The sequence below is a fragment of the Diabrotica virgifera genome, chromosome 7 (genome assembly GCF_917563875.1).
Source record: "Diabrotica virgifera virgifera chromosome 7, PGI_DIABVI_V3a".
NCBI lineage: Eukaryota > Metazoa > Arthropoda > Insecta > Coleoptera > Chrysomelidae > Diabrotica > Diabrotica virgifera.
Window position 1 is genome coordinate 99601173 of NC_065449.1, and position 25203 is coordinate 99626375.

General features: G+C 34.3%; 1 protein-coding gene across 2 annotated transcripts in view; it reads right to left on the minus strand.

The window, feature by feature from the left end:
- The window catches only part of LOC114336812 (apolipophorins), a 119870-nt gene that overhangs the window by 19000 nt on the left and 75667 nt on the right, over positions 1 to 25203 (minus strand). For both annotated transcript variants that reach the window (XM_028287192.2, XM_028287191.2), the window contains exons 17-22: positions 23653 to 23802; positions 21784 to 22069; positions 20622 to 20840; positions 16202 to 16702; positions 6136 to 6319; positions 697 to 1018 (exon numbers count right to left, since the gene is read on the minus strand). In XM_028287192.2, the coding sequence (XP_028142993.1) occupies positions 697 to 1018; positions 6136 to 6319; positions 16202 to 16702; positions 20622 to 20840; positions 21784 to 22069; positions 23653 to 23802 (1662 nt within the window). The remainder of the gene's footprint in view (positions 1 to 696; positions 1019 to 6135; positions 6320 to 16201; positions 16703 to 20621; positions 20841 to 21783; positions 22070 to 23652; positions 23803 to 25203) is intronic.

A 25203-nucleotide genomic window follows, 5' to 3' on the forward strand; every position in this document is an offset into this window, starting at 1 on the left:
TCATTAATGTCACTGAATGTATTTTTTCGTAGCAACGAAGGGCATCTGACGTAATATGCTTGACGACGGGCAATTATCAAAAAAGTTATCAGTTTAATTTAGATTTCTGTAGCTCTCTATTGGTCAGAATCTCCTATGAATTAAATAATCCATTTCATGGATTCGATGAAATAAAATTATTTTGACATAATATTCGAAAGTCAAATCGGTAGACAATAACAGTCGTTTTGAATCATCGTCATGGAAACCAAGATCGTCGTCATGCTAACTAATTATATTATTGAAAGTTTGGTTTTGACAACCTTGTCAAAGAATTAAATTTGTGTATGTATTTTCATATTAATTATTAAATTAATTGATTAAGATTTGGTAATTTTTTAAAGACTCTTAGAAAAAATATTGTTCCTAACTCTTGCAGAAAGTCTCTTTTCCGCACTCGACTGCTTGCCGAACTCCCGTTTCGCGTCGTTCGGCAAACTGCAGTCGCGTGCGGAAAAGTATGACTTTCTGCACGTTTTTCACTTTCCGGTCTTGACCGGCAAAACGGTATTTTCTAGACGAAAAATTATCCAGAAAGTGTACATTTTTTGGTCGGTCTTAAAAAAAGTTTAGTGTTTAAGTGACCATAACCAGCAAAGCCCATTATGAATCTTTCAGCATTTAAATAAATCAAAATAATTAGAAATATCCACTTACTGGATACAGCTTGCCTACTTCGCATGGTTTGCTAGTAACGGCCAGGATAATTTTAACGGCGTGAGCACGGAATGGATACTCGTATCCTTCAGTGTAGGTTTTAGCTTGAAGATCTTGACCAAGGGCCAGCTTGATGTCTCTAAGAATACTACGGAGGGCCTCTACAGATTTGGATAGTTCTCCAACAACTGGTGGTTCCTGGGGATTTTCGGAGAATTTAATTTCGGGAGCTTTTCCTTTGAAAACAAGCTTTCCACCAACGGTGACATGGCTGGGCCATTGGTTCTCACCTCCGTAGGTAATAAGGTGGGTTTCAACATCTCTGTAAAATGGAAATGTAAAGAAATACTTAAAAGTTTTCGGTACAATTTTTAGCAAATGCTAATTAAGATATAATAAAATAACCTTTAAAAATATAAATATGTAAGTATTTGAATATCAATAACTAACGCATCTCTATCTCTATCCTTATCTCTATATTTACTTATAACTTGCTAGTCCGCTTTGACAGTCTTATTTGGTTAAGAAAGTATGTTGTCTAGTTGTTTATGAGATGAGGCTTACTACTGACTGGTATCTTCTTCTTCTTCAAGTGCCCTGTCCATTGGCGTCCGTTGGTGCGAACGTTGGCTATTAACATGGCAATTCTGATCTTACTTACTGCACTTCTGAATAGTTCGACCGATGTGAGCCCGAACCACTTCCGCAGATTTTGAAGCCGCGAGTGTTTTCTCCTGCCTGGCCCCTGTCAATTTCCCCTGAACAATCAATTGCAGTAGATAGACAAGGCGAAAACGGCGGGTTCCCTGGGAAAAATATTCCCATGAGATTTTTTTGCCTAATCACATTCGTGAGACATTCCAGAATAAGGTTCAAGAAGTCGCCCACGTGAAAAGTGGTCCAAATTTTTTTTAACAATTTTTTTTAATCAAATTGCAAAAATCAATATTTAAAATTGAAAAAAAAAAACGAAAAATGGCGATTTTTAAGGCTTAATAACTCGATTAAAAGTTATTATAAAAGTCAGAAAGTGACTAAATCAAAGTTTAATGCCCCCCTACAAGATCCTGAAGAAATTTTTGTCATTATTTTATTACTAAGCTGTTATTTTTAAGTAATAATAATGAGCGCCATGCACGTGTTAGGCGGCCGTAAATCCTGAGTACGAGAGAAATGCCATTCCGGCAGTCCAATTGTGCATCTTACTTGCACTCACATTTACAGCCGCGTCAATACGATTTAACCGTCCATTGTTATTAATTAAAAATAACAGCTTAGTAATAAATTTATAACGCAGATTTCTTGAGGATCATGTAGCGGAGGCTTTAAATTTTGATTTAGTCACTTTCTAACTTTCATAATAATAATTTTTAACCGAGTTATTAACTCTTAAAAAGGGTCATTTTCGCGTTTTTCAAATTTTAAATTGCTTATAACTCGAAAAAGATCAGCTTTGGAGAAAAATTATAAGAGACCTTTTTTGTCCGGAATGGTCCAAAAAACCTAAAAAAAATTTGTCGTCTGAGCCAAAAATATTGATTTTTGCAATTTGATTAAAAAAATAATTAAAAAAAAATTGAACCACTTTTCACGTGGGCGACTTCTTGAACCTTATTCTGGGATGTCTCACGAATGTGATTATGCAAAAATCTCATAGAATATTTTTCCCAACGGACCCGCCGTTTTCGCCTTGTCTAAGACGGTACTTATCGTGTCTCAATATGTGGCCTAACTATTCAAGTGTTCTTTGTTTAATTGTGCTCACGATTTCTTTCTCTTTTCGGATTCTGTGGATTACCTCTATAATGGTGACATGTTCGGTCCAAGATATACAAAGAATGCGTCAGTACATTCGCATTTCGAATGCTTCTAGATTTTTATATAGCCTCTCTCAGCGTTCCGGCCACCACACCATATAGTAAGAGCGGAAAAATGTAACATTTAACTAGACGTAGTTTTAGGGAAAGAGACACATCCTTGCTTATGGGGAACTTTTTCACATTGTTAAAAAATGTTGCTCTAGCTCGTTCTCTTCTAGCCTTAATTTCTGTCGCCTGTTCCCATTTTGCATTTACGTTGGGGCCAAGATATACATAGGATTGTACATGGTCAACTAGTAATATAGACAAATCAGACCCGGAGAATTACAGAGGGATTAACTTATTAAACACAACATTAAAATTAACAACAAAAGTGATAACAAACAAATTGAATGAAATTATAACATTAACAGAAGAACAACAAGGTTTTAGGTCGGGAAGGTCATGCAATGACGCTATATTTATAATGAGGCAAGTTCAAGAGAAATCGTTGGAATACAACAAACCGGCATATTTATGTTTCGTGGACCTTAAGAAAGCATTTGACAGGGTCACATTAAAGGACGTTATCCACTTGTTATACTCGAGAGAGTTACCTCTGGAAATAATTAAAACGATAGAAAACATCTACCAGAACAACACAATAAAAGTAAAAGTGGAAGATGAACTAACTGACCCAATTGAAGCCGGCAATGGGATAAGACAGGGGGATTCTTTGAGTACTTTATTGTTCAACCTGATCATGGAAGAAATAATAAAAAAAAGTAAGAACCAAAAAAGGATACCAAATGGGAGAAAAACAACTTAAAATAATCTGCTATGCGGACGATGCAATACTAATCTCTCAAAGTGGAGATGATTCGCCAGAAAATTTAACATGCTTATTTCCTCAAAAAAGACAAAATGCATGGTTATAACAGCAGATCCAATAAGATGTAAATTGGAGCTAGAAGGTCAGATAATAGAACAAGTGATGGAGTTTAAAAACCTATCTAACCTAAAAACATCACACTATCTAGCTACGGAAGGCTCGAAACAGAAGTGGAAGATCAAGTGAATATAGGCCAGGAACCGAAGCTTTTCACCTCGCAATTTTTACAGAATGGATCGATTTGCGTGAACATTTAGGAATAAGTAGTGGATAGTCCAAGGATCAAAATCTATATGATGCCGAAAGGCGCTATTACCATGGAGGTGGTTGCCACCCCATCTCGGGGATGGAAATTTTTTATTATATTTTGACCGCAAAAGTTGATAAAAACATCCATTCTAAGCAAAAAATGTTCTATACATTTTTTTGATAAAATTAATAGTCTTCGATTTATTTGCTAACGAAAGTATTGGTTTTGTATAGAAAAAATCAACGTTTTTCGATATACTCATTTACGATTGACTCAATTTTTGCCGTAGAAAAACTTTTTTCAAACCAGGTTCTTAGGAATTAAATAACCTACAATTTTATATAGAAACATTTTTTCGTATCTCTGATGCTAATCTTTCTATTCTGAAGAAAATGGCATTTTTTACCAAACTACAAAAATTCGTTATTCGATTTTAATTCCAGTTTCTTAAAAACTAATCATTCTAAGCCCGTCAAACTTCTAGAATCTATTAATAATGCATAAATAAATAAGAATGAATAAGGAAAATGACCAAAAACACCGGTAACTTACATTATTATGCTTCCAATTGGATTTCTCCTTTTTTTTTTCAAATAAATATATTGATTTTTTTACCGTAACTTTTTTATTTTTTATCCTAGAAAGTTGCTTAAAAAATAATTTTGTAGGTTTTTACAAGATCTATAACGTTATTAATATTAAATTTTTTTTAAATCGTCAGTCGCCAAAAGATGTGACTTTGAAAGGGGTGGTAAAGGTGGTTTTTTCATATTACAAGTTTTAATTGTCAATAGTTCACTCAATTTTTGCCGTAGAAAAAATCTTTGAAAAATAGGTTCTTGGGAATTAAATCAGCTACAATTTCATATTTAAACATTTTTTCGTATCTCTGATGCTAATCTTGGTATTCTGAAGAAAAGGCCATTTTTTTTCCAAACTACAAAAATTCGTTATTCGCTTTTAACTCCATTTTTTTAAAAACTAATCATTCTGAGCCGGTCAATCTTCTAGAACCTATTAATAATACATAAATAAAAAAGACCAAATAAGGTCAATGACTAATTTTAATTAGAGTGGTGATTGGGGGTTGCTTGCGATCACTTTTTCGCTGAAAAAAATAGGGACTGACATTCTTTTCATTATAAGTCACTTAATTTTTGAGCCAGAGACTTTTTTTTATTTCTGGAGATAGATATTTTTAAGTACTTTAAATTAGTTTAAATAAGTTGTCCTCTAAAAATGCATAGTTTCCCCGTCTTTTGACTTTGAAACTACCATATTTAGCATTTGACGAAGAAGAGCCAACATATAATAAAGTATAGTTCGATTACTATTGGTCTTAAAGAAAATTTAAAAAAAGGGTTTTGTTCATTTTTTTAAAAGGCACATTTTTGTTAAGTAAAGTTGTTTAGATAAAACGAAAGCTTTTGGAGTTATTAGCAGGAAACTTATTAAAAACATTGATTTTTTTCGATAAAAAACTAACACTTTCGAAAGTGAATAAATCGAAAACTATCAATTTTATCAAAAAAATGTATAGAACGTTTTTTTGCTTAGAATGAAGGTTTTAACTAAATTTTGCGATTAAAATATAATAAAAAATTTCCACCCCCGAGATGGGGTGGTAACCACCCCCATGGTAAAAGCGCCTTTCGGCATGATATAGATTTTGTACCTTCGACTATCTACTACTTATTCTCAAATTTTCAAGCGAATCGATCCATTCTGTAAAAATTTCGAGGTTGTGTCCTATTTTAAGCTTCATTACTTGAACTAATAGAGGAAACAGAGCCGCAGGTTGCCTGAGTGACACAATATTAAGAAATAAAAATATCGGAAAAGAAATAAAAGGCAGAATTTACAAAACAGTCATCCGACCAATAATGACATACGCGGCAGAAACACGACCCGACACAGAGAGGAAAAAAAGATGGCTCGAAACAGCGGAGATGAAAATCCTTCGAAAAATCGATGGTAAGACTCTATGGAACAGAGCTAGAAGTACAGATATACGATGGAGATGCAAGGTGGATAACGTTAATAACTGGGTAAGAAACAGAAGAATAGAATGGAATGACCACATAAGCCGAATGACAGCTAATAGGGTAGTCAGGACAGCGAGAGACGGTTATAGGAAGACGATCAGTGGGAAGACCACGAAAACGATGGAACGGCAACTTACTAGAGGCACATTGAAAAAACAGAAAAAAGAAGAAGAAAAAGAACTAGTAATATGTTGTTTATCCGTAACTGTCGAGCAGGTTATTGCCTTAGTGAGGCTCAGGCCGTATTCCTCACTAACTAAATTAACCCTTTCCGTTGCTTGTTGTAATTCATCTATGCTACTGGCAAGGATCACCGTGTCATCGTACTAGTATATACTGACTGGTATAAAATAGATAAAACAACAAGACGAATAGAAGGAAACTAAAAGTACACAATAAAATACTAGACAGGGTATTGAAAGATAAAATAAACCAAATATAAATTATACTTACGTTAATCCTTTGGCAGCTAATCCCTTGGTAAGCTCTTGAATAAGGGGTTTTACTAGTTCATTGTAAACTGGCTCATTAGATTTGATAGTGTCGACCAGAACAACAATATCAGCTGCATTCTTTGGTACTTTTACGCTAAATTGGTCTCCGACGTTGTGAGGTTCAGGTCCGTTCAGGCATTGAGCTATGTAAAAGAAAATGTAAATTGTATTTTTAAATGATACATATTTAAAAATATAACTGTATAAAAGGGGTGCATTGAACAGTTTTATTATTCATGGCGTTTGTGAATGTCATAATACGGCATGCGGCAGAATAAACAGTACTGAAATGCGTATGCGTCAAACTTATATTGTCCTTTTCATGATCATTTTTCAGTGCGTAACAAATGATAAAAAAAAGGGTAAGTCCGTGATAATACACATTTATGACATTTATTCTAACATGACATTTTAGTTAAATCTGACAGTTGTCACATTTTATTTTCAATTTGGAATAAAAACAAATCAAATGTGTTTCTTGCATTTATAAAAATGTCGAGTATTCTTTGGTTTGTATAGTCTTATAAATTATACAGACTATATTTGTAATATTATTATCTAATTAAAAAAAAATATTTTTTTATTATGGCGCGCCATCTATCGACAACTAGAATAACTAGAATAAATGTTATAAAAATGTCACCGACGAAATGTAATCACCGACGTGCCTTTTTTTCTGTCACATACAATTTAATGCGTTAGAAAGAACTCGAAAAATTATGACGCACTGAAAGATGATCATGAGAAATACTGTATGTATCATGCGCCAAAACGTACTGAGTGATTTCCGAACGTCTTTATAATGTATGTGAATGTCGTGTTAATGCTAGGTGCTTTACGATGGTTCTCAGTTTTGTAGAAAAATTTTTTATCGTGGAGAACTATTGAAATTGAATGGTTTCTGAACACTATATAAGATCAATTTCAAATGAACCGAAAACAATGCACGATGTAAAATTTTAACTGGTTTGTATTTTTCCTTGGCTCTATTAATATCTGTAGCATTTATTTCTTTAGTTATTCCTTCTATGTATTCTTAGATCTTCTTTGCATACTACAATTTTGTGGTACTCAATGCATGGTTACTTTGAATAGTATATTTTCGTCCATTCTTTCTACATGTATATGTCTATACTATATACCTAAGTTGTTTGTTCTCAATAGCTGTTGTTAGTGACTCTTAAGGCGGAGATACATATGCGCTCTGCTCGGTGTGCGAGCCGCTCGCGCGCAGCGTATTCGTCAGATTAGTACGTGTTTTCAAGTGACGCACAAACGGCACGCACACGGCGCACCACGATCTAAATTCTGTCGGTTTTTCAACAAACGCTTTGATGGTTCGCAATACGTATTTGGACGGGTTTGCGAGTGGTTTGTTGGTTTTGGCGCGCATGAGTTGAATATTTGTTAGTAATGGAATGGTCGGAATTGTCGGAAGGAAATTGATGTTTACCGTGGAAAATCATTATTGTGGGATCCTCAATAAAGAACCATTTAATTTAAAGAAACAACTTAAATCCGATCTGAACGGAAATAGAAGCTGAAATAAAAAAAATGTACATGCGGACCTTTTTAAAAAATGTTAGTTCATTGTTGTACTAAAAATAACATGTATTAAAAATAAGATTTACTATTTTATTTGGGCATAAGCCACAATTCGAGTTTGAAATCAAGTTTACTTGACCTTTCGACTTTCACTTCGGAAATAGTTATCAATATCAAAAAAACATTCATAAGCAGATATATATCACCGGAAAGCGAAATAGGTAACGCACGACTTGGAGAACCTATAGTTTTCTAACTTCGTGTCTGGTGAAGCAACGCAGTTGAAACAAGCGGATATATTATAATTGTGTCACCGGAAAGCGAAAAAGGTAAGACACAACTTGGAAGACCCAATAGTTTTCTAACTTCGCTTCTGGTGAAGCAACAGAGTTGGAACAAGCAGATATATTATAATTGGGTCACCGGAAAGCCAAAAAGGTAACGCACAACTTGGAAGACCCAATAGTTTTCTTACTTCGCTTCTGGTGAAGCAACGGAGTTGGAACAAGCAGATATATTATAATTGGGTCACCGGAAAACGAAAGAGGTAACGCACAACTTGGAAGACCCAATAGTTTTCTAACTTCGCTTCTGGTGAAGCAACGGAGTTGGAACAAGCAGATATATTATAATTGGGTCACCGGAAAGCCAAAAAGGTAACGCACAACTTGGAAGACCCAGTAGTTTTCTAACTTCGTTTCTGGTGAAGCAACGGAGTTGGAACAAGCAGATATATTATAATTGGGTCACCGGAAAGCCAAAAAGGTAACGCACAACTTGGAAGACCCAATAGTTTTCTAACTTCGCTTCTGGTGAAGCAACTGAGTTGGCACAAGCAGATATATTATAATTATGTCACCGGAAAACGAAAAAGGTAACGCACAACTTGGAAGAGCCTATAGTTTCCTAACTTCGCTTCTGGTGAAGCAACGGAGTTGGAACAAGTAGATATGTTATAATTGTGTCGTCGGAAAGCGAAAAAGGTAACGCACATCTTGGAAGAGCCTATAGTTTCCTAACTTCGCTTCTGGTGAAGCAACTGAGTTGGAACAAGCAGATATATTATAATTGGGTCACCGGAAAGCCAAAAAGGTAACGCACAACTTGGAAGACCCAATAGTTTTCTAACTTCGCTTCTGGTGAAGCAACGGAGTTGGAACAAGCAGATATATTATAATTGGGTCACCGGAAAGCCAAAAGGGTAACGCACAACTTGGAAGACCCAATAGTTTTCTAACTTCGCTTCTGGTGAAGCAACGTAGTTGGAATAAGCATATATATTATAATTGGGTCACCGGAAAACGAAAAAGGTAACGCACAACTTGGAAGAGCCTATAGTTTCCTAACTTCGCTTCTGGTGAAGCAACGGAGTTGGAACAAGTAGATATGTTATAATTGTGTCGTCGGAAAGAGAAAAAGGTAACACACATCTTGGAAGAGCCTATAGTTTCCTAACTTCGCTTCTGGTGAAGCAACTGAGTTGGAACAAGCAGATATATTATAATTGGGTCACCGGAAAGCGAAAAAGTTAACACAGGGCTTGGAAGAACCTATAGTTCTCTAATTTCGTTGAAACGAAGCTACGCAGTTGAAACAAGCAGATACATTACAATTGTGTCACCGGAAAACGAAAAAGGTATCGCATGACTTGGAAGTACCTATAGTTCTCTAATTTTGTTTCTGGTTGTAGGAACAAGCAGATATATTATGGTAGGGGAGCAAAGTATGCTAAATGTGCAGTCACTCGAGCGCTTTGGGGACCTATTGGGTTGTGATTATTAGGTCCTAAAACCAAAAAAGTTAAGTAAAATTTTCCATTTTAGTGGGGACTTCCCATTTTTTAATTTAATTTTCCATTTCCAACAATCTTTTTCCGATTATAGCGCCATCTATCCATAATTCAAAAAAATGTTTCGAATAAAAGTTGTTTATTTTTATACAAACAATCCAAATCTGCAATAAGAAACGGGGTCTACCATTTAAGATTTTAAAGTAACCCCCCACCTCACCTCCGTGGGGGGTCGTGTTTGGAACCATTCGATAGATTTTTCAAAAACATTGATAAAGTGTATTTTGCAGTTTTTCGATATGATGTTTATTTTGCGAAAGATCGCGGGATTTGTATTTAAAATTTTAAATTTACCCCCCACCCCTCTCCGTGGGGGGTCAAGTTTGGTATTTTTCGATAGATTTTTGAAAAATATTGAACACGTAGTTTTTAGTTTTTCAATCTGACGTTCATTTCGCGAAATATTCGCTTTTTTTGTGAAACTTTCTGACTCACCCATTTCCGTACGCCCCGCTCAAATCGTCATATTTTTGAAATATAGACTCTTTTGCATGTACTTAACTTACCTTATCTTAATCTGACAATTATTTCGAATATTTTAAGGATAGATTTTTTTTTCGGGCCCCCTTGAACGAACTCCCCTGTGTTAATAGCCAATATATGGTGGAGGTACATCTGCAGGGTACCACGTTTCTCCCCATATGATAATCTGACGCGCTCGAGTAACTGCAAAAATCCCCGCTTGGGCTCCCCTACCATTATATTTGTGTTGCCAGGAAGCGAAAAAGGTACTTCCCGAAATGTTCCCAAACTGTGGCTTATTCCACATAAAATAGTAAATTGCATAAGATGACACAAGAAAATAGTTTCAGAACAATACCGAAATAAGATGTAGTAGAAGTACAGGACAGAGACATGCTTATCTACAATTACTAAACGTTCGTTAGTTTCCTCTGGATCGTCAAAATGAAAAATTTTAACGAACAATAACCGCGCCACGAACGCGCGGCGCACACACGGCGCGGAGTTCGCGGCGCGGATATGTATTTCCGCCTTTAAACGCTCTTATATGATGTAAATTATGTTCTTGAACGTTTCTATTATTTTTACTGCTGGTCACCCATGACAATGAATGGGCTGCCAAGCATATCATTGTTCTTTTAGCTTGTGATATTAGTTTTCGGATTTCTCTGTAGTGTTTCCTTGTTACTATTACGTCTGATTAAACTTCTACACTTATAAAGACGGTATAATATGTTGTTATTTGCTCTTTTTACAATAGAACTTCTTATGATTCAGCTCCTATTTGAAGGTATTTGTTTTTTGAAAAATTCATTTACATACACCATTTTTTGTATTTGTCATACAATTTCCTTGTCACATACTCAAGGTTTCGTCTGCATTCGTCATTCGTTCTCGGTTTTATTTCGATTTCCATTTCGTAATGTTTTTTTTCTTTAATTGATTTAACTCACCTCCCATATATGTTTTAAGCATTGTCGATGAGATACAGCACATTTGGTGCAGACCTTTGTTTACAGGGAAATTATTTGATACATTGTTACCAGTTTTTTTTCATAAGGTTTACTCATATTTTTAATGCATCTCATAATGGTTTTTAGTGCCTTTCATAACATCTCTCGGCTGATATTGGTTTTTAGTGCCTTTCATAACAGTTTTGCATCAACTATACTATACGTTTTGCGCAGATACATGCACAAAAGATGGGTCCCTATATTCTCATTCGATCTTTTTTTTATAAGTTGTTTTAAGCAAAAGACTTTGTCTGTACTAGATATTCCAGCCCTGAAGTCTGATTGTCCTTTTTCTTTCTTCTTTCTATATTTAAGCTTTTTTAGACCTTAGAATTCTTCAGACGAAGACTTCTACTACTGATTCGCTTCTATAGTTGGAGCAGATCACAATACTTTTACCATGCCTATTAAAGTAGACAAACCGGTATGTCTCGCATTGAGTCATAGTTTGAGGTTTATGAATAGTTATTATGATATTAAATCGTCGCCTTAGTACTATAACTTGATAACTCCAAAATTGACGTTTTTGAAATAACTAGTTGTGTAAAAACTTGATAACTCGCTCCAAACGAGTTAAGTATTATTTATTTATGATTCAATGAAAGTTGATAAAACTCAAATTTCCCTAATATTCACTGCTAAAACTTGACAAGATGAGTTATTTTTAAATCGAAATAATCGTGAATGCGACATACACTGAATGCTACAACTAGCTAACTCTAGTTATCTAGTTGTAGCACGTGTTTTTCTGAAACCATTGAGCCTACCACGTAATTGCTATCTATCTGTTGATTCGGTTCATGTTAATGCAAAAATTCGAGAATTGTTAGCAGATCTGGCAACCTTCATGGCGGAGGGATAATTTTCACCAAAATAATGCTTAAAATATTAGTTTTGTTAAAAAGTTCACTTAGATGCAACTTGGCACGACATGCGACATTACCAAATGTTAACATTGTGGTAGTGCTAAAAGTTGATAACTTTACTTTTTCATGTTATTTTCCATATCAGAAAACAAATTTGCATCGTATTCCTAAATAGATCAGTAGCCAAAAAGTTAAGGAACAGTATTTTAGAGCTGTAGAGTGAATTCCTTATTTACCAACATCATGGTAGAGGCACAAATATCTTTAAAATCTTTAAACCCGTTTATCTCAGAACTACTATTTGGAGTTATCAAGTTATAATATTAAGGCGACGAAATGAAAATAATAACTTTGGTGATGATATAAGGCAAACTAAAAGGGCAAAACTGCTGGAAGAAAATGCAGCCTACTGAAAAAAATATTTCAGAACAAAGGCAAGTAAAAAGTTATTACAACCTTCCGCTGCTGGCTACACAAGGCTATTCTTAGAAATTTAGAAAACTGAACTGGACACTTTTCAATCCATTATCACCGCTGTAATGTGGGCAAGTTGACAAAGCAACATGCAGATTCTTTGGAAGTATAGAGGAAAAGGCCCAACATACTATCCATTTTAAGCCAGATCAATTGCCAGATATCTCTAGTCACCTAATCCATACACGTCAGTTGCAGTGTGCGGATAAGCTTTCAAGGTTTGGTCACTTCGAGCAGAGAGCAGCAGGTCTACGCCTCTCCGATGATGACTCCAATAAGAGTCGAAAATCGTCGATTCAGAGTGCTGGACTCATTGACATATTAAGCGTAGACTCGGCATACTCACCAAAAAAGCGTAACGCGGAAACAGCATGGAAACAGTCGATCGGTGGTCTATCTATCTCTTTTAACCAAACGATCCCGCGCATGTGACTGACAAAGATGGCTAGACCATTCAATCCTATGTCGACGTTACACCCCCATGCATTGAGTGGCATATCCCTAGCCAAGTCTATCCTCTTAACATGTCTCTGGCTGGACTGCGCTCCCTGTTCTAAGTGAAAAATAAGATTGTTTTGCCTTCGCATTGCAACTGAATAAAAATGGTAGGTATACATTTTTATTTATTTTATATTAGTATTACTCCTATAGAGTAACTAGGTCCATTTTCCGTTGGAACTTTACCAAGCTGCAGACGGGGGTTGTGAATTGCAACTTTTTAGAATTTCCTCCCTTTCTCTTCACTGCAGCATCCATCTGGCTTGCAAATTTTAGAAGCCTTGGAGGTGTTACCAGGGAAATGGACCAATAAGTTTTCAATTTAAAAATCTTTTAGTCATATTTCTAATATTTTTCAATATTATTAATGTTGCTATTAGGATTGAAAACTTTACCTTTTTTTTATATCTATTTTGAGCATTATAATTGTTAGCCAAAGCCGCAATTAGCTGAAACAGATATTTTTAGATATAGAAATTGATCAGGTAATTAGCGCATCTAATATGATTTTCCCATGTATTAGAAGAAATTTTCTCAAAAAAAATTAATACTTTTTTTATGGATATTAATTTAAATCCAGCCGTTTTTCAATCATTTATACTTCATAAATGGCCACATTATCAGTTTTACTATACAGATGGATCCAAAGTACAAAACAAAGTAGGATGTGCAATAATCAATATTCAAAGTGGATTTAAAAAATTATTCAAATTGCCTTGTGAATCATCGATATACACCGCTGAAATGATAGCGATACTTTTTGCTTTAAGACACATATTTAGTAACGAACCCTATAGCTGCATAATATTTACAGACAGTAAGAGTGTCGTTGATAGACTAACTAACGTACATATAAGTACCAACAACTCAATCATATAGAACTGGAAATTATGACTCTTTATAATAAAATTGCAAATTTAGGAAAAAACATCATTATATCATGGATAAAGGGACACGCAGGCATTAGGGGTAACGAAATAGTAGACAGGCTAGCCAAATCCGCCCTAGAAATAGGCGAAGAACTTCCCATGAACTTACTACCCATTTCGGATATTGATATAATTAGTAGACGACACCAAAAAGAAAATTGGCAAAGGTATTATCGAAACACGAGAACTGGTAGTAATTACAAACAAATGCGACCTGAAATTCCCATTAAAAGATGGTTTCATTCTGTATCAAATCGCCATTTCATAAGAGTTATAAATAGATTGAGATCTAATCATGCTCTTACCCCCCTTCATATGTACAGTTTGGGTCTCACAAAGTCACCTAACTGTGAGTGTGGAAAAGAAGGTGATCTACTACATATTCTCCTCGAATGTTCACATCAATCAGTAAATATAAACAAATTTTATGATAATCTGAATATATTAAAAATTCCACTTCCCGTCTACCTGAACAATTTGATATTTTCTGAAGATATTAATATATTAAAAACAAGTTACGAACATATTAAAAACTGTAAATATAGATTGTAGCAATAAAATTTACCCTGTACTTAAGAAATTTTGTTAAAACAAAGCAGGCATGTTTGTTAAAACAAAACAAACATGTTTGTTTTGTTGTTATTTTGTTTTAAACCGTGTAGATTTAAGTAATTATTGTATATTATAATTGAAAAAAGAAAATAAAAAAAGAGAAAAAGAAAAGAAAAAAAAAAAGAAAAAAAACAGAAAAAAAAGAAAAAAAAAACAGAAAAAATAAAAAAAAGCAAAAAAAAATAAAAAAAGCAAAAAAAAAAGAAAAAAAACTAAGAAGATGTAAACTTCCGCGAGGTTGAATCGGGTTTACGTCTTAGCGTAGTAAAAAAAAAACAATTTATAAAAAATAACAATAAAAAAAATAATAAAAAAAACAAATTAACAATATAAAAAAATACAACAAAAAATACAAAAAAAATTTAAAAAAAATGAACAACCAAAACAGAGTATTATTTAGATAATAATTGTAGATAATAATGTTAGTTTGCTATGTATTTAGAGTTAGAAATACAGAAAAAATTCCTCTGATTGAAAAATCAAATTTGTTTGTTTTTAAAATAACAAAATGTCTGGCTAATTGGCTCGGCCAAGGCCATCAAATTCACTCAAAAAAAAATATGATTTTCAGAAGATCATTCTTGTTTTTCATGCGCCATCGCCTTCAAGATTATTGGCAACTATCGTGGCAATTCGCCCTTTGGATACCGTTGCTCTAAAGAGATCAGCATAAGTGCAGTTAAACCAAGCTCTCAAATTGTTTAACCAGGAGATACGTCTTCTTCCACGACTCCTTCTACCCTGTATTCTTCCTTGTATTATTAATTGCAACAAGTTATAACTCTCGCCCCTAAAATCATGTCCCAAATATTGCAGTTTTTTGCATTCTGCGATCAGAAGATCTTTGGTTGTTTTTAAATAAAGAAAATAATCGTCAAGTATTATAATAATATTAGATAAAATCATTATCCACAGAGGTTGTTTAGCAGATTCAGAAAAGATTATAGGTCTGGATCCCGCGTATGAAAAAAAAGTTGATTAATAGCAAGCTGAAAATTTGTTAATAGCGTAAGGGTGTCTAGTCGGACAAACTTTGATGTATGGGAACACTGGAACAGGGGAAGTTTTAATTGTGGAACAGGTTAAAAATATGGAATGTCAGACCACGAAAACGTCGCATGTATTTTGTCGGACAGAACTTCCAATTGATTTGTTACCCTTTCATTAAACTCTCATGCAAAAATCAGACTGCTATTTGTCACCTGTCATAATTCCTGTCATTTAACATGTTCTACGTGTTCCACTCATTAAAATGCCCAGTTGGTGATAAATAGCAATCTGATTTTTGCAGGACAGTTTAATGAAACGGTAACAAATTAATTGGAAGTTCTGTCCGACAAAATACATGGGACGTTTTCGTACTCTGACGTTCCAAATTTTTAACCTGTTCCACAATTAAAACTTCCCCTGTTCTAGTGTTCCCAGACATCAAAGTTTGTCCGACTAGACACCCTTAAGCTATTAAAAAATTTTCAGCTTGCTATTAATCAACTTTTTTTTCATACGAGGGATCCAGACCTGTTACCTGTATGCACATTTTTTGGTTTTATTATATTTACTACGCTCTTAACACCTTGGCTACCGTGTGAGATGCCGGCATCTCACACAAAATATGACTGTAGTACCGTGTGAGACGCCGGCTTCCATGGCGTCTGTAGTACCAAATGGTACAAAAATAATTGGTACAAAATTACAAGTTATTAGTTTAAATGGTCGGTAGCCAAGGTGTTGAAAGAGAAAACCAGGAATATAAAAAAACTAAATAATCAATGCTTACCTAATCTAGATGGAACACTAACTGGAATGTTGTGTTCGTGGCAACGTCCTACATAAGCGGAGGCAGCGGATATTTCAGTATCTTTTACATTGTTTGCAAAACCGTAGTTACAGGCTCTCTTGTAAATTTCTGTGTCAACAAATGAATAGCACAGTCTTAGAGGAGATTCCCATCCGAAGAGTTTTTCACAAGCTGGATTGGATGGTGCAGAAGGAGGTACAACGGCTGGTTGGCAGTTACCGATTTTGTAGGAGTTGACAAACTCGACATCTGATGTGACAATTTTACCGTTGGCAACAGTGAGGTCATCGAAAGGTTCGTTGTTGCCTTTACCAAGAAGACCTTTAACTTGGCCGTGGTAGAAGCCTGAGACGTAAACTCCACATGCTTGCAATGTTGGTGTGCAAACAATATGAACGCCGGCAGTGGATTTTAGATGGATGTTTTCGTAGCTTCTGTAAGCTGCAAGTTCTGCTTTGCGAACAGGGAATTCAGCGTGAGCTAAAAATTGTAACCGTATTTATTATTGTGTATTAGCATAATCAGCAAAACATTAAATACCAATATATTGGCTTCATATTTAGGTATAGTATAAGTAAGAAATATAATAGCAACACTTTAAGAGCAGAACATTTGAAGCGTTTTCTGTTTACCGACCGGTTTGAATTCGGTCTTTGAAAGCACCAAGCGTTTAGTTGGGGAGCAGTTCATTACTAGAGTGTAATTAAGTGTACCAGTAGTTTAATTGTTGTGTTGTGCAAATTAATATTACGACCAATGACCAATTACAAGTGTAATAATAAAGACAAAGAGAAAATCAAGGCCAGTCTTTACCAAAAATAGAGAATCAAGGCTCAGAGTTAATGCAGAACATTACTATTGGCGAAATTAAAAATGCGCTTCAAAAGATGAAGAACATTCCCCAGGTAAAGACAAAATAATGACTGAAAGCATAAAACTAGGAGGAAATAAACTTCTACTGGCACTTGCTAAATTATTCAATAAATGTCTGTGCGAAGCAATAACACCGACGCAGTGGAACAACGCAGAAATCGTCTTACTCCACAAGAAGGGAGATATCAGCGACCTTAGAAACCACCGACCCATTAGCTTATTGTCACAAATATATAAGCTATTTACAAGAGTTATTACCAACAGACTAGGAAGTAAGTTGGATTTCTATCAGCCAAAAGAGCAAGCAGGTTTTAGAGCAGGATATGGCACAAATGATTATTTACAAGTAATTAAGAACAATAGAAAAGAGTGTTGAATGTATCAAGCCATTAGTCCTAATATTTGTTGACTACGAAAAAGCTTTTGACACCAAAAGTCATCAAAAAATGTTAAAATCCTTAACAGAGTGTCGTATAGATCATCGCTATAAAAACATAATTAAATACATCTATCAAAATGCGACAGCAAGCGTGAAACTGGCAGATAAAAAGACCAACGCTTTTAAAATAAAACGGAAAGTGCGACAGGGAGACACAATTTCGCCAAAATTGTTTACAACATTATTAGAGCATAATTATGTTTAAGAACGCAAATCTGGGTGAAAAAGGAATTAATATCAACGGAGAAATACTTACTCATTTGAGATTCGCTGACGATATTGTTCTTTTTGCTGACAAACTGGAGAAACTATACCTAGCCTCCTTACAAGTTGGATTAAAAATCAACAATACAAAAACGCAAATCATGACAAATCTTGTGTTAAGCGAAAAGATTTCAGTAGATGGCATGCCTATTGAAGAAACCACCTCTTATAAGTACTTAGGGCATGAGATACGCATAGGAAGAGATAATCAAACGTGCGAACTAAGCCGCCGCATAGGACTCACTTGGGTGGCATTCGGAAAGCTGAGCTATGTCCTTAAGTCAGAACTGCCTATGGGTCTCAAAAGAAAAGTCTTTGATCAGTGTGTGTTGCCAGTACTTACCTCTGGTGCAGAAACTTTAACAATAACCAAGAAAGTAAGAAATAAAATTTGTGTTACCCAAAGAGCCATGGAACGCTCAATGTTAGGCATTTCTCGTCAGGATCGAATTACGAACAGGGAGATAAGACGGAGAACATAAAGTGGAACTGGTCTGGACACATAGGTAGAATGTCGGATAACAGATGGACACAGCGAATAATACACTGGAGACCAAGACAAAAAGCATATCGAAGTAGAGGTCGTCCGCCAACAACCAGATGGTCTGATGACATCAAACGGATCGACAGAAACTGGATGCAGACAGCACATGACAGAAATGCATGGAGAAGACTGAGGGAGACCTATATCCAGCAGTGGATAGATCCGAGTTGAATGATGAATAAAGTAAGACTCGTAAAAACAGTTTTAGGTTTTGTATTTTTAAAAAATATAAAATAGAGCAGCAAATGCAGTGCTTGCATTTGCATTTTTTAATGAATTTAAAGAAACTGAACTCAAACTTAAGTTAATGTTAAATTTAAATATGTTTTTATTAAGTTCTTATAGTATCAATAATTCTAACAGCAACAAGGGTAATTACGAAAGCTATTCTACATCAGTTACCAATGCAAGCATGCGGTAAGAGAGAGAATCCCTTTTTAAATGCAAATAAAAAATGGCCAAAGTTAATTTTAGCACATACAGTATGTCCTGCTTTAACGGTATATACTTAAATAAAAATAAAATATTTTCAATTACATATTTAATTACCAGAAAAAAACCAGCCGCGGCACTATAGCTTAAAGCAGAACTACCAAAACCTACAAATCTGGCCGTTCTACTCTATTTCTTACTTATACTATACCAATAAAATAGTTTCAAGGACGTTCATTAAACGTGTTTTGATTCTTATTGTTTAGTAACCAAAGTAACATATAAATATATTTTACTTTGATTATATTAGGTTATAACATGTACTAAAAGTGGTAAAAGAAAAAACCAGCCCAGCAGAATGATAAAGATAAAAAAGACACAAATGAACAATAATCATCCCTTCTAAAGGAAATATCCCTGCTGAACTAATAAAATACGCACAGTAAAGTTATATGAAAGCTTAGTCCAACTTTTCAAAAGTTTGAGCGGAAATACCAGAAGAATGGAAGATAACATTCATATCTAAGGCAGAAAGGAAGACAGCGACAACTATGGAGGCATCGTTATGATCAGTTAGTATTACTCGGGTGATGAGTAAAACTCAGTAGAATATACGGAAAAGTGATTATTGCCTTGTTGCACCGACAGATCTTAAGCTTAAGACTCTCATTAAGCTCAGCTTATGAAACATACGCGTTGCACCATTGAGTCAGATCAATTTTCAGCTTTCCACAATGGATTGTATCTTAAACTTCGTCTCAGTTAAGACGTGCTTAGATAAGAATCGAAAATTATGGCGCAACGTAAGTGAGACTTAAAGCGGGCCTATCTATAAGCTGGACTGGGATAAGCTAGAGCTTAAGATTTGTTGATGCAACCAGACATAATGAATACAAAAATATAGCAGCCGAAAAACAAGGGGAATTCAGGGCAGGTATATTAACTATTGACCATTTTATTCTGCTTTACACAGGTTGAGACAGGCATATGACAGTATCCAATAAAACAAACTATAGGAAGCATTGGAGAGAACAAATATAAACATGAGTTTAATACAAGCAACGAAACAAATGTATGCTAATTCTAAGGCAAGAGTAAAAATTTCAAAAAAAAGGGATTATAGTTGGATCCAAACCAACATTTATTTAAAGTTTACCTCGAACAAACTCTAAAACTTTAGAAATGCAAATTCCAAAATTAGCCATTGCCATTTAACAACAATACTATATACACGTTATTATATTTGCAGACGATGAACTAGTAATTGCACAAAAGTATGAAGATATTGAATATATAACTAACTATAATATATAAAAAATTGGGGCTTGAAATAAACATAAAAAAAAACAGAATACCTGTATGTATGTCGGTGGGGTACAGCAGGACCTCGCATTGGAAGATGGAGAAATTATCAGACACTGCGACACATATAAGTACCTAGGTATGATCATCACAAAAGAAGGGAATGTAGACGATACGACAGAAGAAAGAAACAACCAGGGAAGAAAAGCAATATCCCTTCTAAGTAGTATGCTTTGGGATCAATCAATAAAATAGTAACAAACGTAAGGCAACGGGAATGGATTTCTGGAGACCTTCATCAGAGAAATCGAGATTGGAAGGACTTACTAACAGTAGAATAAGAGAAATCATGAATGTCAATCATACATTAGTAGAGGATATTGGTATCCAACAACTAACATATGCTAAGAACATGTCCAAAAAATTCCCGAAGATCGATTTCCAAAACAAATCCTATCCTCATGGTCGAAGGAAAGGAGTAAGACATCGCCTTAGTTTGGGAGACAATATTTGCATTGGAATTTAAAATTGAAAATTTTACTTACCTCCGTTAAGAATGACTTGTCCGTGTTCATTAACAGTGATAATATCTTCTTTGTCGCTCAAAGAAATGGTGTTAAGACGTCCGTTTGCGCTGTTTCCAATGACAGTAAAGTTGCCGTTGACAGCGTCTCTTGCCAAAAGATATTTGCAAGTTCCTTGGAAGTTAAGGTATTTTCCGTCGAATGTATAGACGTGCTGAGCCTGGAGAATCATTCCGAATACTACAAACAAAGAAATACTTATCAAATTAATGACGCTAATTATATTATGCAGTTTATTTTTTATTTTGATTTAATTTTATTTAATTTTATTTAGTTTTATTTAATTTTATTTAATTTTATTTAATTTTATTTAGTTTTATTTATTTGATTTAATTTGATTTAATTTGATTTAATTTGATTTAATTTAATTTTATTGTATTTAATTTTATTTTATTTAATGTGATTTAATTTAATTTAATTTTAATTTAATTTAGTTTTATTTAATCAACACCTATATGGTTGAAACCATTCAAACCCAGTCAATAATAGAAAATTGTGAATCTATATCTAATTTTACCATAGAGAAATTTGCCACACTATATTTTTCGGAAAAACTGAACAAATCAACCACTACAGGGTTAAAACTACCCCAAATTCACTAAAAAATTGAAAATTCGGAAACTATATTTAGTTTTAGTATAAAAACATGAACCGCTCTATTTTTTTCGAAAAACTGAACAAATCAACCCCTAAAGGGTTGAAACCACTCCGAACCCAGTCAATTATATCAAATTCGGTATCCATACTTAGTTTTACCATAAAAATATGTGTCTCACTATCTTTTTGAGAAAATTGAACAAACTACCCCTGTAGGGTTAAAACCACCACGAAGCCGGTCAATAATTTAAAATTTTGGATTTATCTTAAAATCACCCTGAAACCAGTTCAACAATAGATAATTCGGGAGCTGTACTTAGTTTACTAACGTTAAATAAGTGTACAGATATGTATATGACGGTTTACCGCAAGCTTACCACTCGCGTCACGATTTTTGAATGACGGCAAATACGATTTTAGTCTCGCCAAAATTTCATACCGAGCGATAAGAAGTATTCTCTTCAAAAATCAGTTATACTATGTTTTATTAATCACTTAAATATTATTTACGATTATCAATACTTACATTGGAATGGAGCCAACCATTCTTTTGGTTTCGTGACTAAGGACAAGCCTAGATCAAGGATTTCCTTGGAAGGATCTTCAAGTAGGATGTAATTTATTGGTGATAACTTAACAGCAACCAATTTTGGCAGCTTCTTAAAGAAGTCGAGAGAAATTGATACTTGGGGTTGTTGAATATCAGCAGTAGAAGATGTTATCAAGGTCAAAATCTTTTGAACAAGATTGGCGCTAACTGTGAAAAGTCTGTTCAAAACTGCGATGTCATCTACGGGTTGTTGTTTGATTTTCTACAAAAAAAAATATAATTTTAATAAATTCTTATAAGATTATTTTCCTATATGTATGTGATAAAAGTAGGTATGTAAAATTTCCTACACAGGGCTCGTACCCCCCCTCGTATCTTTTGATCGGTTATACCTATAATAGTGAAATTTGGAGGGAGGAAATAAACGGAGGTAAGCTTCTTAACTAATGACAAGTGGCGTAATAGTGACAGATGACGTTACAGAGCCACTGTGACCGATAATTTTAAATGGGACTTTATGGCAAGTGATACCTCATTTGAAAGGTAGTCAAAATACCTATTCAGTTATACTAATTTTTTTGGGTTTAAGTTGATTTTGATTTTGGTGAAAAAATTAAATAAATATAATATTGTACTTGCGCATTTAATTAATAAAAATTCAAATGTCCGCCTATGGGTTTTTTTGTCAAAAATATGAAGTTTTTCAATTCTCTAGTAGTTTTTACGTCAACGTCAACCTTTTTGACAAGTAATCATAGGCGGAATTTTGAATTTTTTTAATTAAATGCGAAACTACAATTTTATATTTATTTTATTTATTCATCAAAATTAGCTTAAACTCAAACAAAATTAGTATGACTGAATAGGTATTTTCAATACCTTTCAAACGAGGTATCACTTGATATAAGGTCCCATTTAAAATTATCTGTCACAGTGGCGCTGTAAAGTCATCTGTCACTGTTACGTCACCTGTCATGACTAGTTAAGCAGCTTACTCCGTTTATTTCCTCCCTCCAAATTTCACTATTATAGCTATAACCGTTCAAAAGATACGAGGGGGGTACGGACTTTTGACTAGCACTGTATAAGTAAAAGTACGTAAGAACGTATAACGTCAAATTTTCTAAAAAAAAATTAATCGAGAAGCCCACCATGCAAACAGAATTATTGAGGGTTTCTCAAAGGGAACATCTCAAGTATTATTATGTCAAATAAAAAATTAATTTTAATTAAAAAAAAATAAACTGATATCTCACAATGGCACTGCTCCATATCTTTACGTACGTCTCAAACTGCATAAAGAAAACATTCCACTTCGTCCAATTACCAGTACATAAAACCTCTCAAAATACTTTGGAAACATTCTAGACATGTAGTCTTAATATCATTTATAGGACTCATTGCATTTTATGCTCATAAAAAAAATTTGAACCATACACCTGCATTTTGGTAGTTCTATTCTCACGAAAAGGTTTTTTAATATCAAATTTGTAAAACTATATGACATAAAAAGATCGTAAAGAATCTCCCCTTGCTTAAAATCTCTCTAAATTGCTGGTTCTTTGCCGGTAACAACCTATTCTCTCTTCTTTAGTAGGACTTTCACCATCGCAATACTCTCAAAACAATCAGAATTATGTCGCAATCACAATCAGAATTTATTTCGTCATGATATATTTCATAACATATTTTAAAGGAGTTAGAAATGATCACCAATAAATAGTAACATAATTCGTAAGAAATATGGTTTTCAACTTCATAAGAAAAAGTTGGAACATTTATGACATAATATAGTTATATTAGTAAATATTGTTAGTATAGTAATTTGCATATTTCTCCACTCACCTTTTCCAAATAATCAGTAAGAATATCAACGAACTCATAGACTTCCTTAGAAACAAAGAGATCACCAGGTACCAAATCTTTAATGGTAGCAGCTACTTCCTTTAGTGCACCTACGATTCCATCAGCATTTGGTAATCCGTTCTTGACAAACTAAAATAAAAAGGATATTAAATTGTGGGAACTAAATGTATTTATTTATTTTTACGTTTTTTTAACTTTAAACATGTGTTTTATTAAAGATCTTATTAAAGACAGGCTAGAGTCTATATTCATCCCACTATATGTCAATATGTTTTAAGGGTCCATGTCTCAATTGCATAGAGAAGAGTCGACCAGACGTAGCATTTTGACAAACGTAGTCGAATTTCGAGTTTTATTCGAGAATCACAAACAGTTTTTTTAATTTTTTCGAAAGATTTTCTGGCCTGTTATATTCGCGATGTTATTTCTAGATCAAGATTTATGCTGCTGTCGATCCGACATCCCAGGTACTTAAATCAATTGACCTGTTCTAAAATGTGCCCATTTATTGTGCAAGGTTGAGGTTTGTTTTGGTTTCGGATTGACATCACTTTGGTTTTTTTAACTTTTATTTTCATACCAATTTGCACACAGGTCGAGTTGGTCTTGTCGATGAGTCGTTGTAGACCCAAATCGGCATCCGCAATCAACACCGTATCATCGGCGTATTTGATGCTGTTGATATTAACGCCATTCACCTTGACTCCATCGTTGGTATCCTCCAAGGCCTCTTTAAATAGAAACTCGGAGTAAGAATTAAACCGCAGGGGTGACAGAACACATCTTTGTCTAACTCCCCCTCCTAATTTCTACTTATGCGTGTGTGGAACCTTCGATCCTAACTCTGGCATTTTGGTTCCAGTTCAAGTTTTTTAGTAATTTGATGTCTTCTCCAGCTAAAACGACTTCTTGCAAACGTTCTAATAGTAAGTCGTGTCTTATTCTATCAAATGCTTTTTCGAAGTCTAGATATGAATAAAGTACCCACTACAGATTTGAATAAAACAGGAGATCCATCTCTTACTTTTACTTCTTAAAAAGACAATAAACAGATGAATCTATTTCAACACGAAATCAATGAAAAATTAAACAGATATTTGGCAAAACTGTAGATAGTAGGGGAAATAAGTAGCTACAATTTTAGGTAAATAAAGTAGGTAGGTACGCAAAATATTTTTTCTACAACCACTATTCAAAATACACTTTTCTGCACAGTTTCATGTTAAGAAACTTGACATTTTCTCACAGTATTTGATATATGACATTAGTGTGCAGAAAAGTGACGTTTCTGTGCCGGAAAGTTCTTTTCTGCACAGTGCCATTACATTCCACAAAAAATATAATTATAACAAGTCAATGTTTTGATGAAATTGTTTTATTTGAGATATTAGATTTGATAGTACTTTCAAAAAAGAACTGATTTAACTACATCTCATGTCCGAGAAATCTGGAAAATTCTCTAATAGGGCTTTTCATTCACAGTTATTTGTTTCGAGCTTCTGTCATATGTCGTATAATCCTTGTTCATTA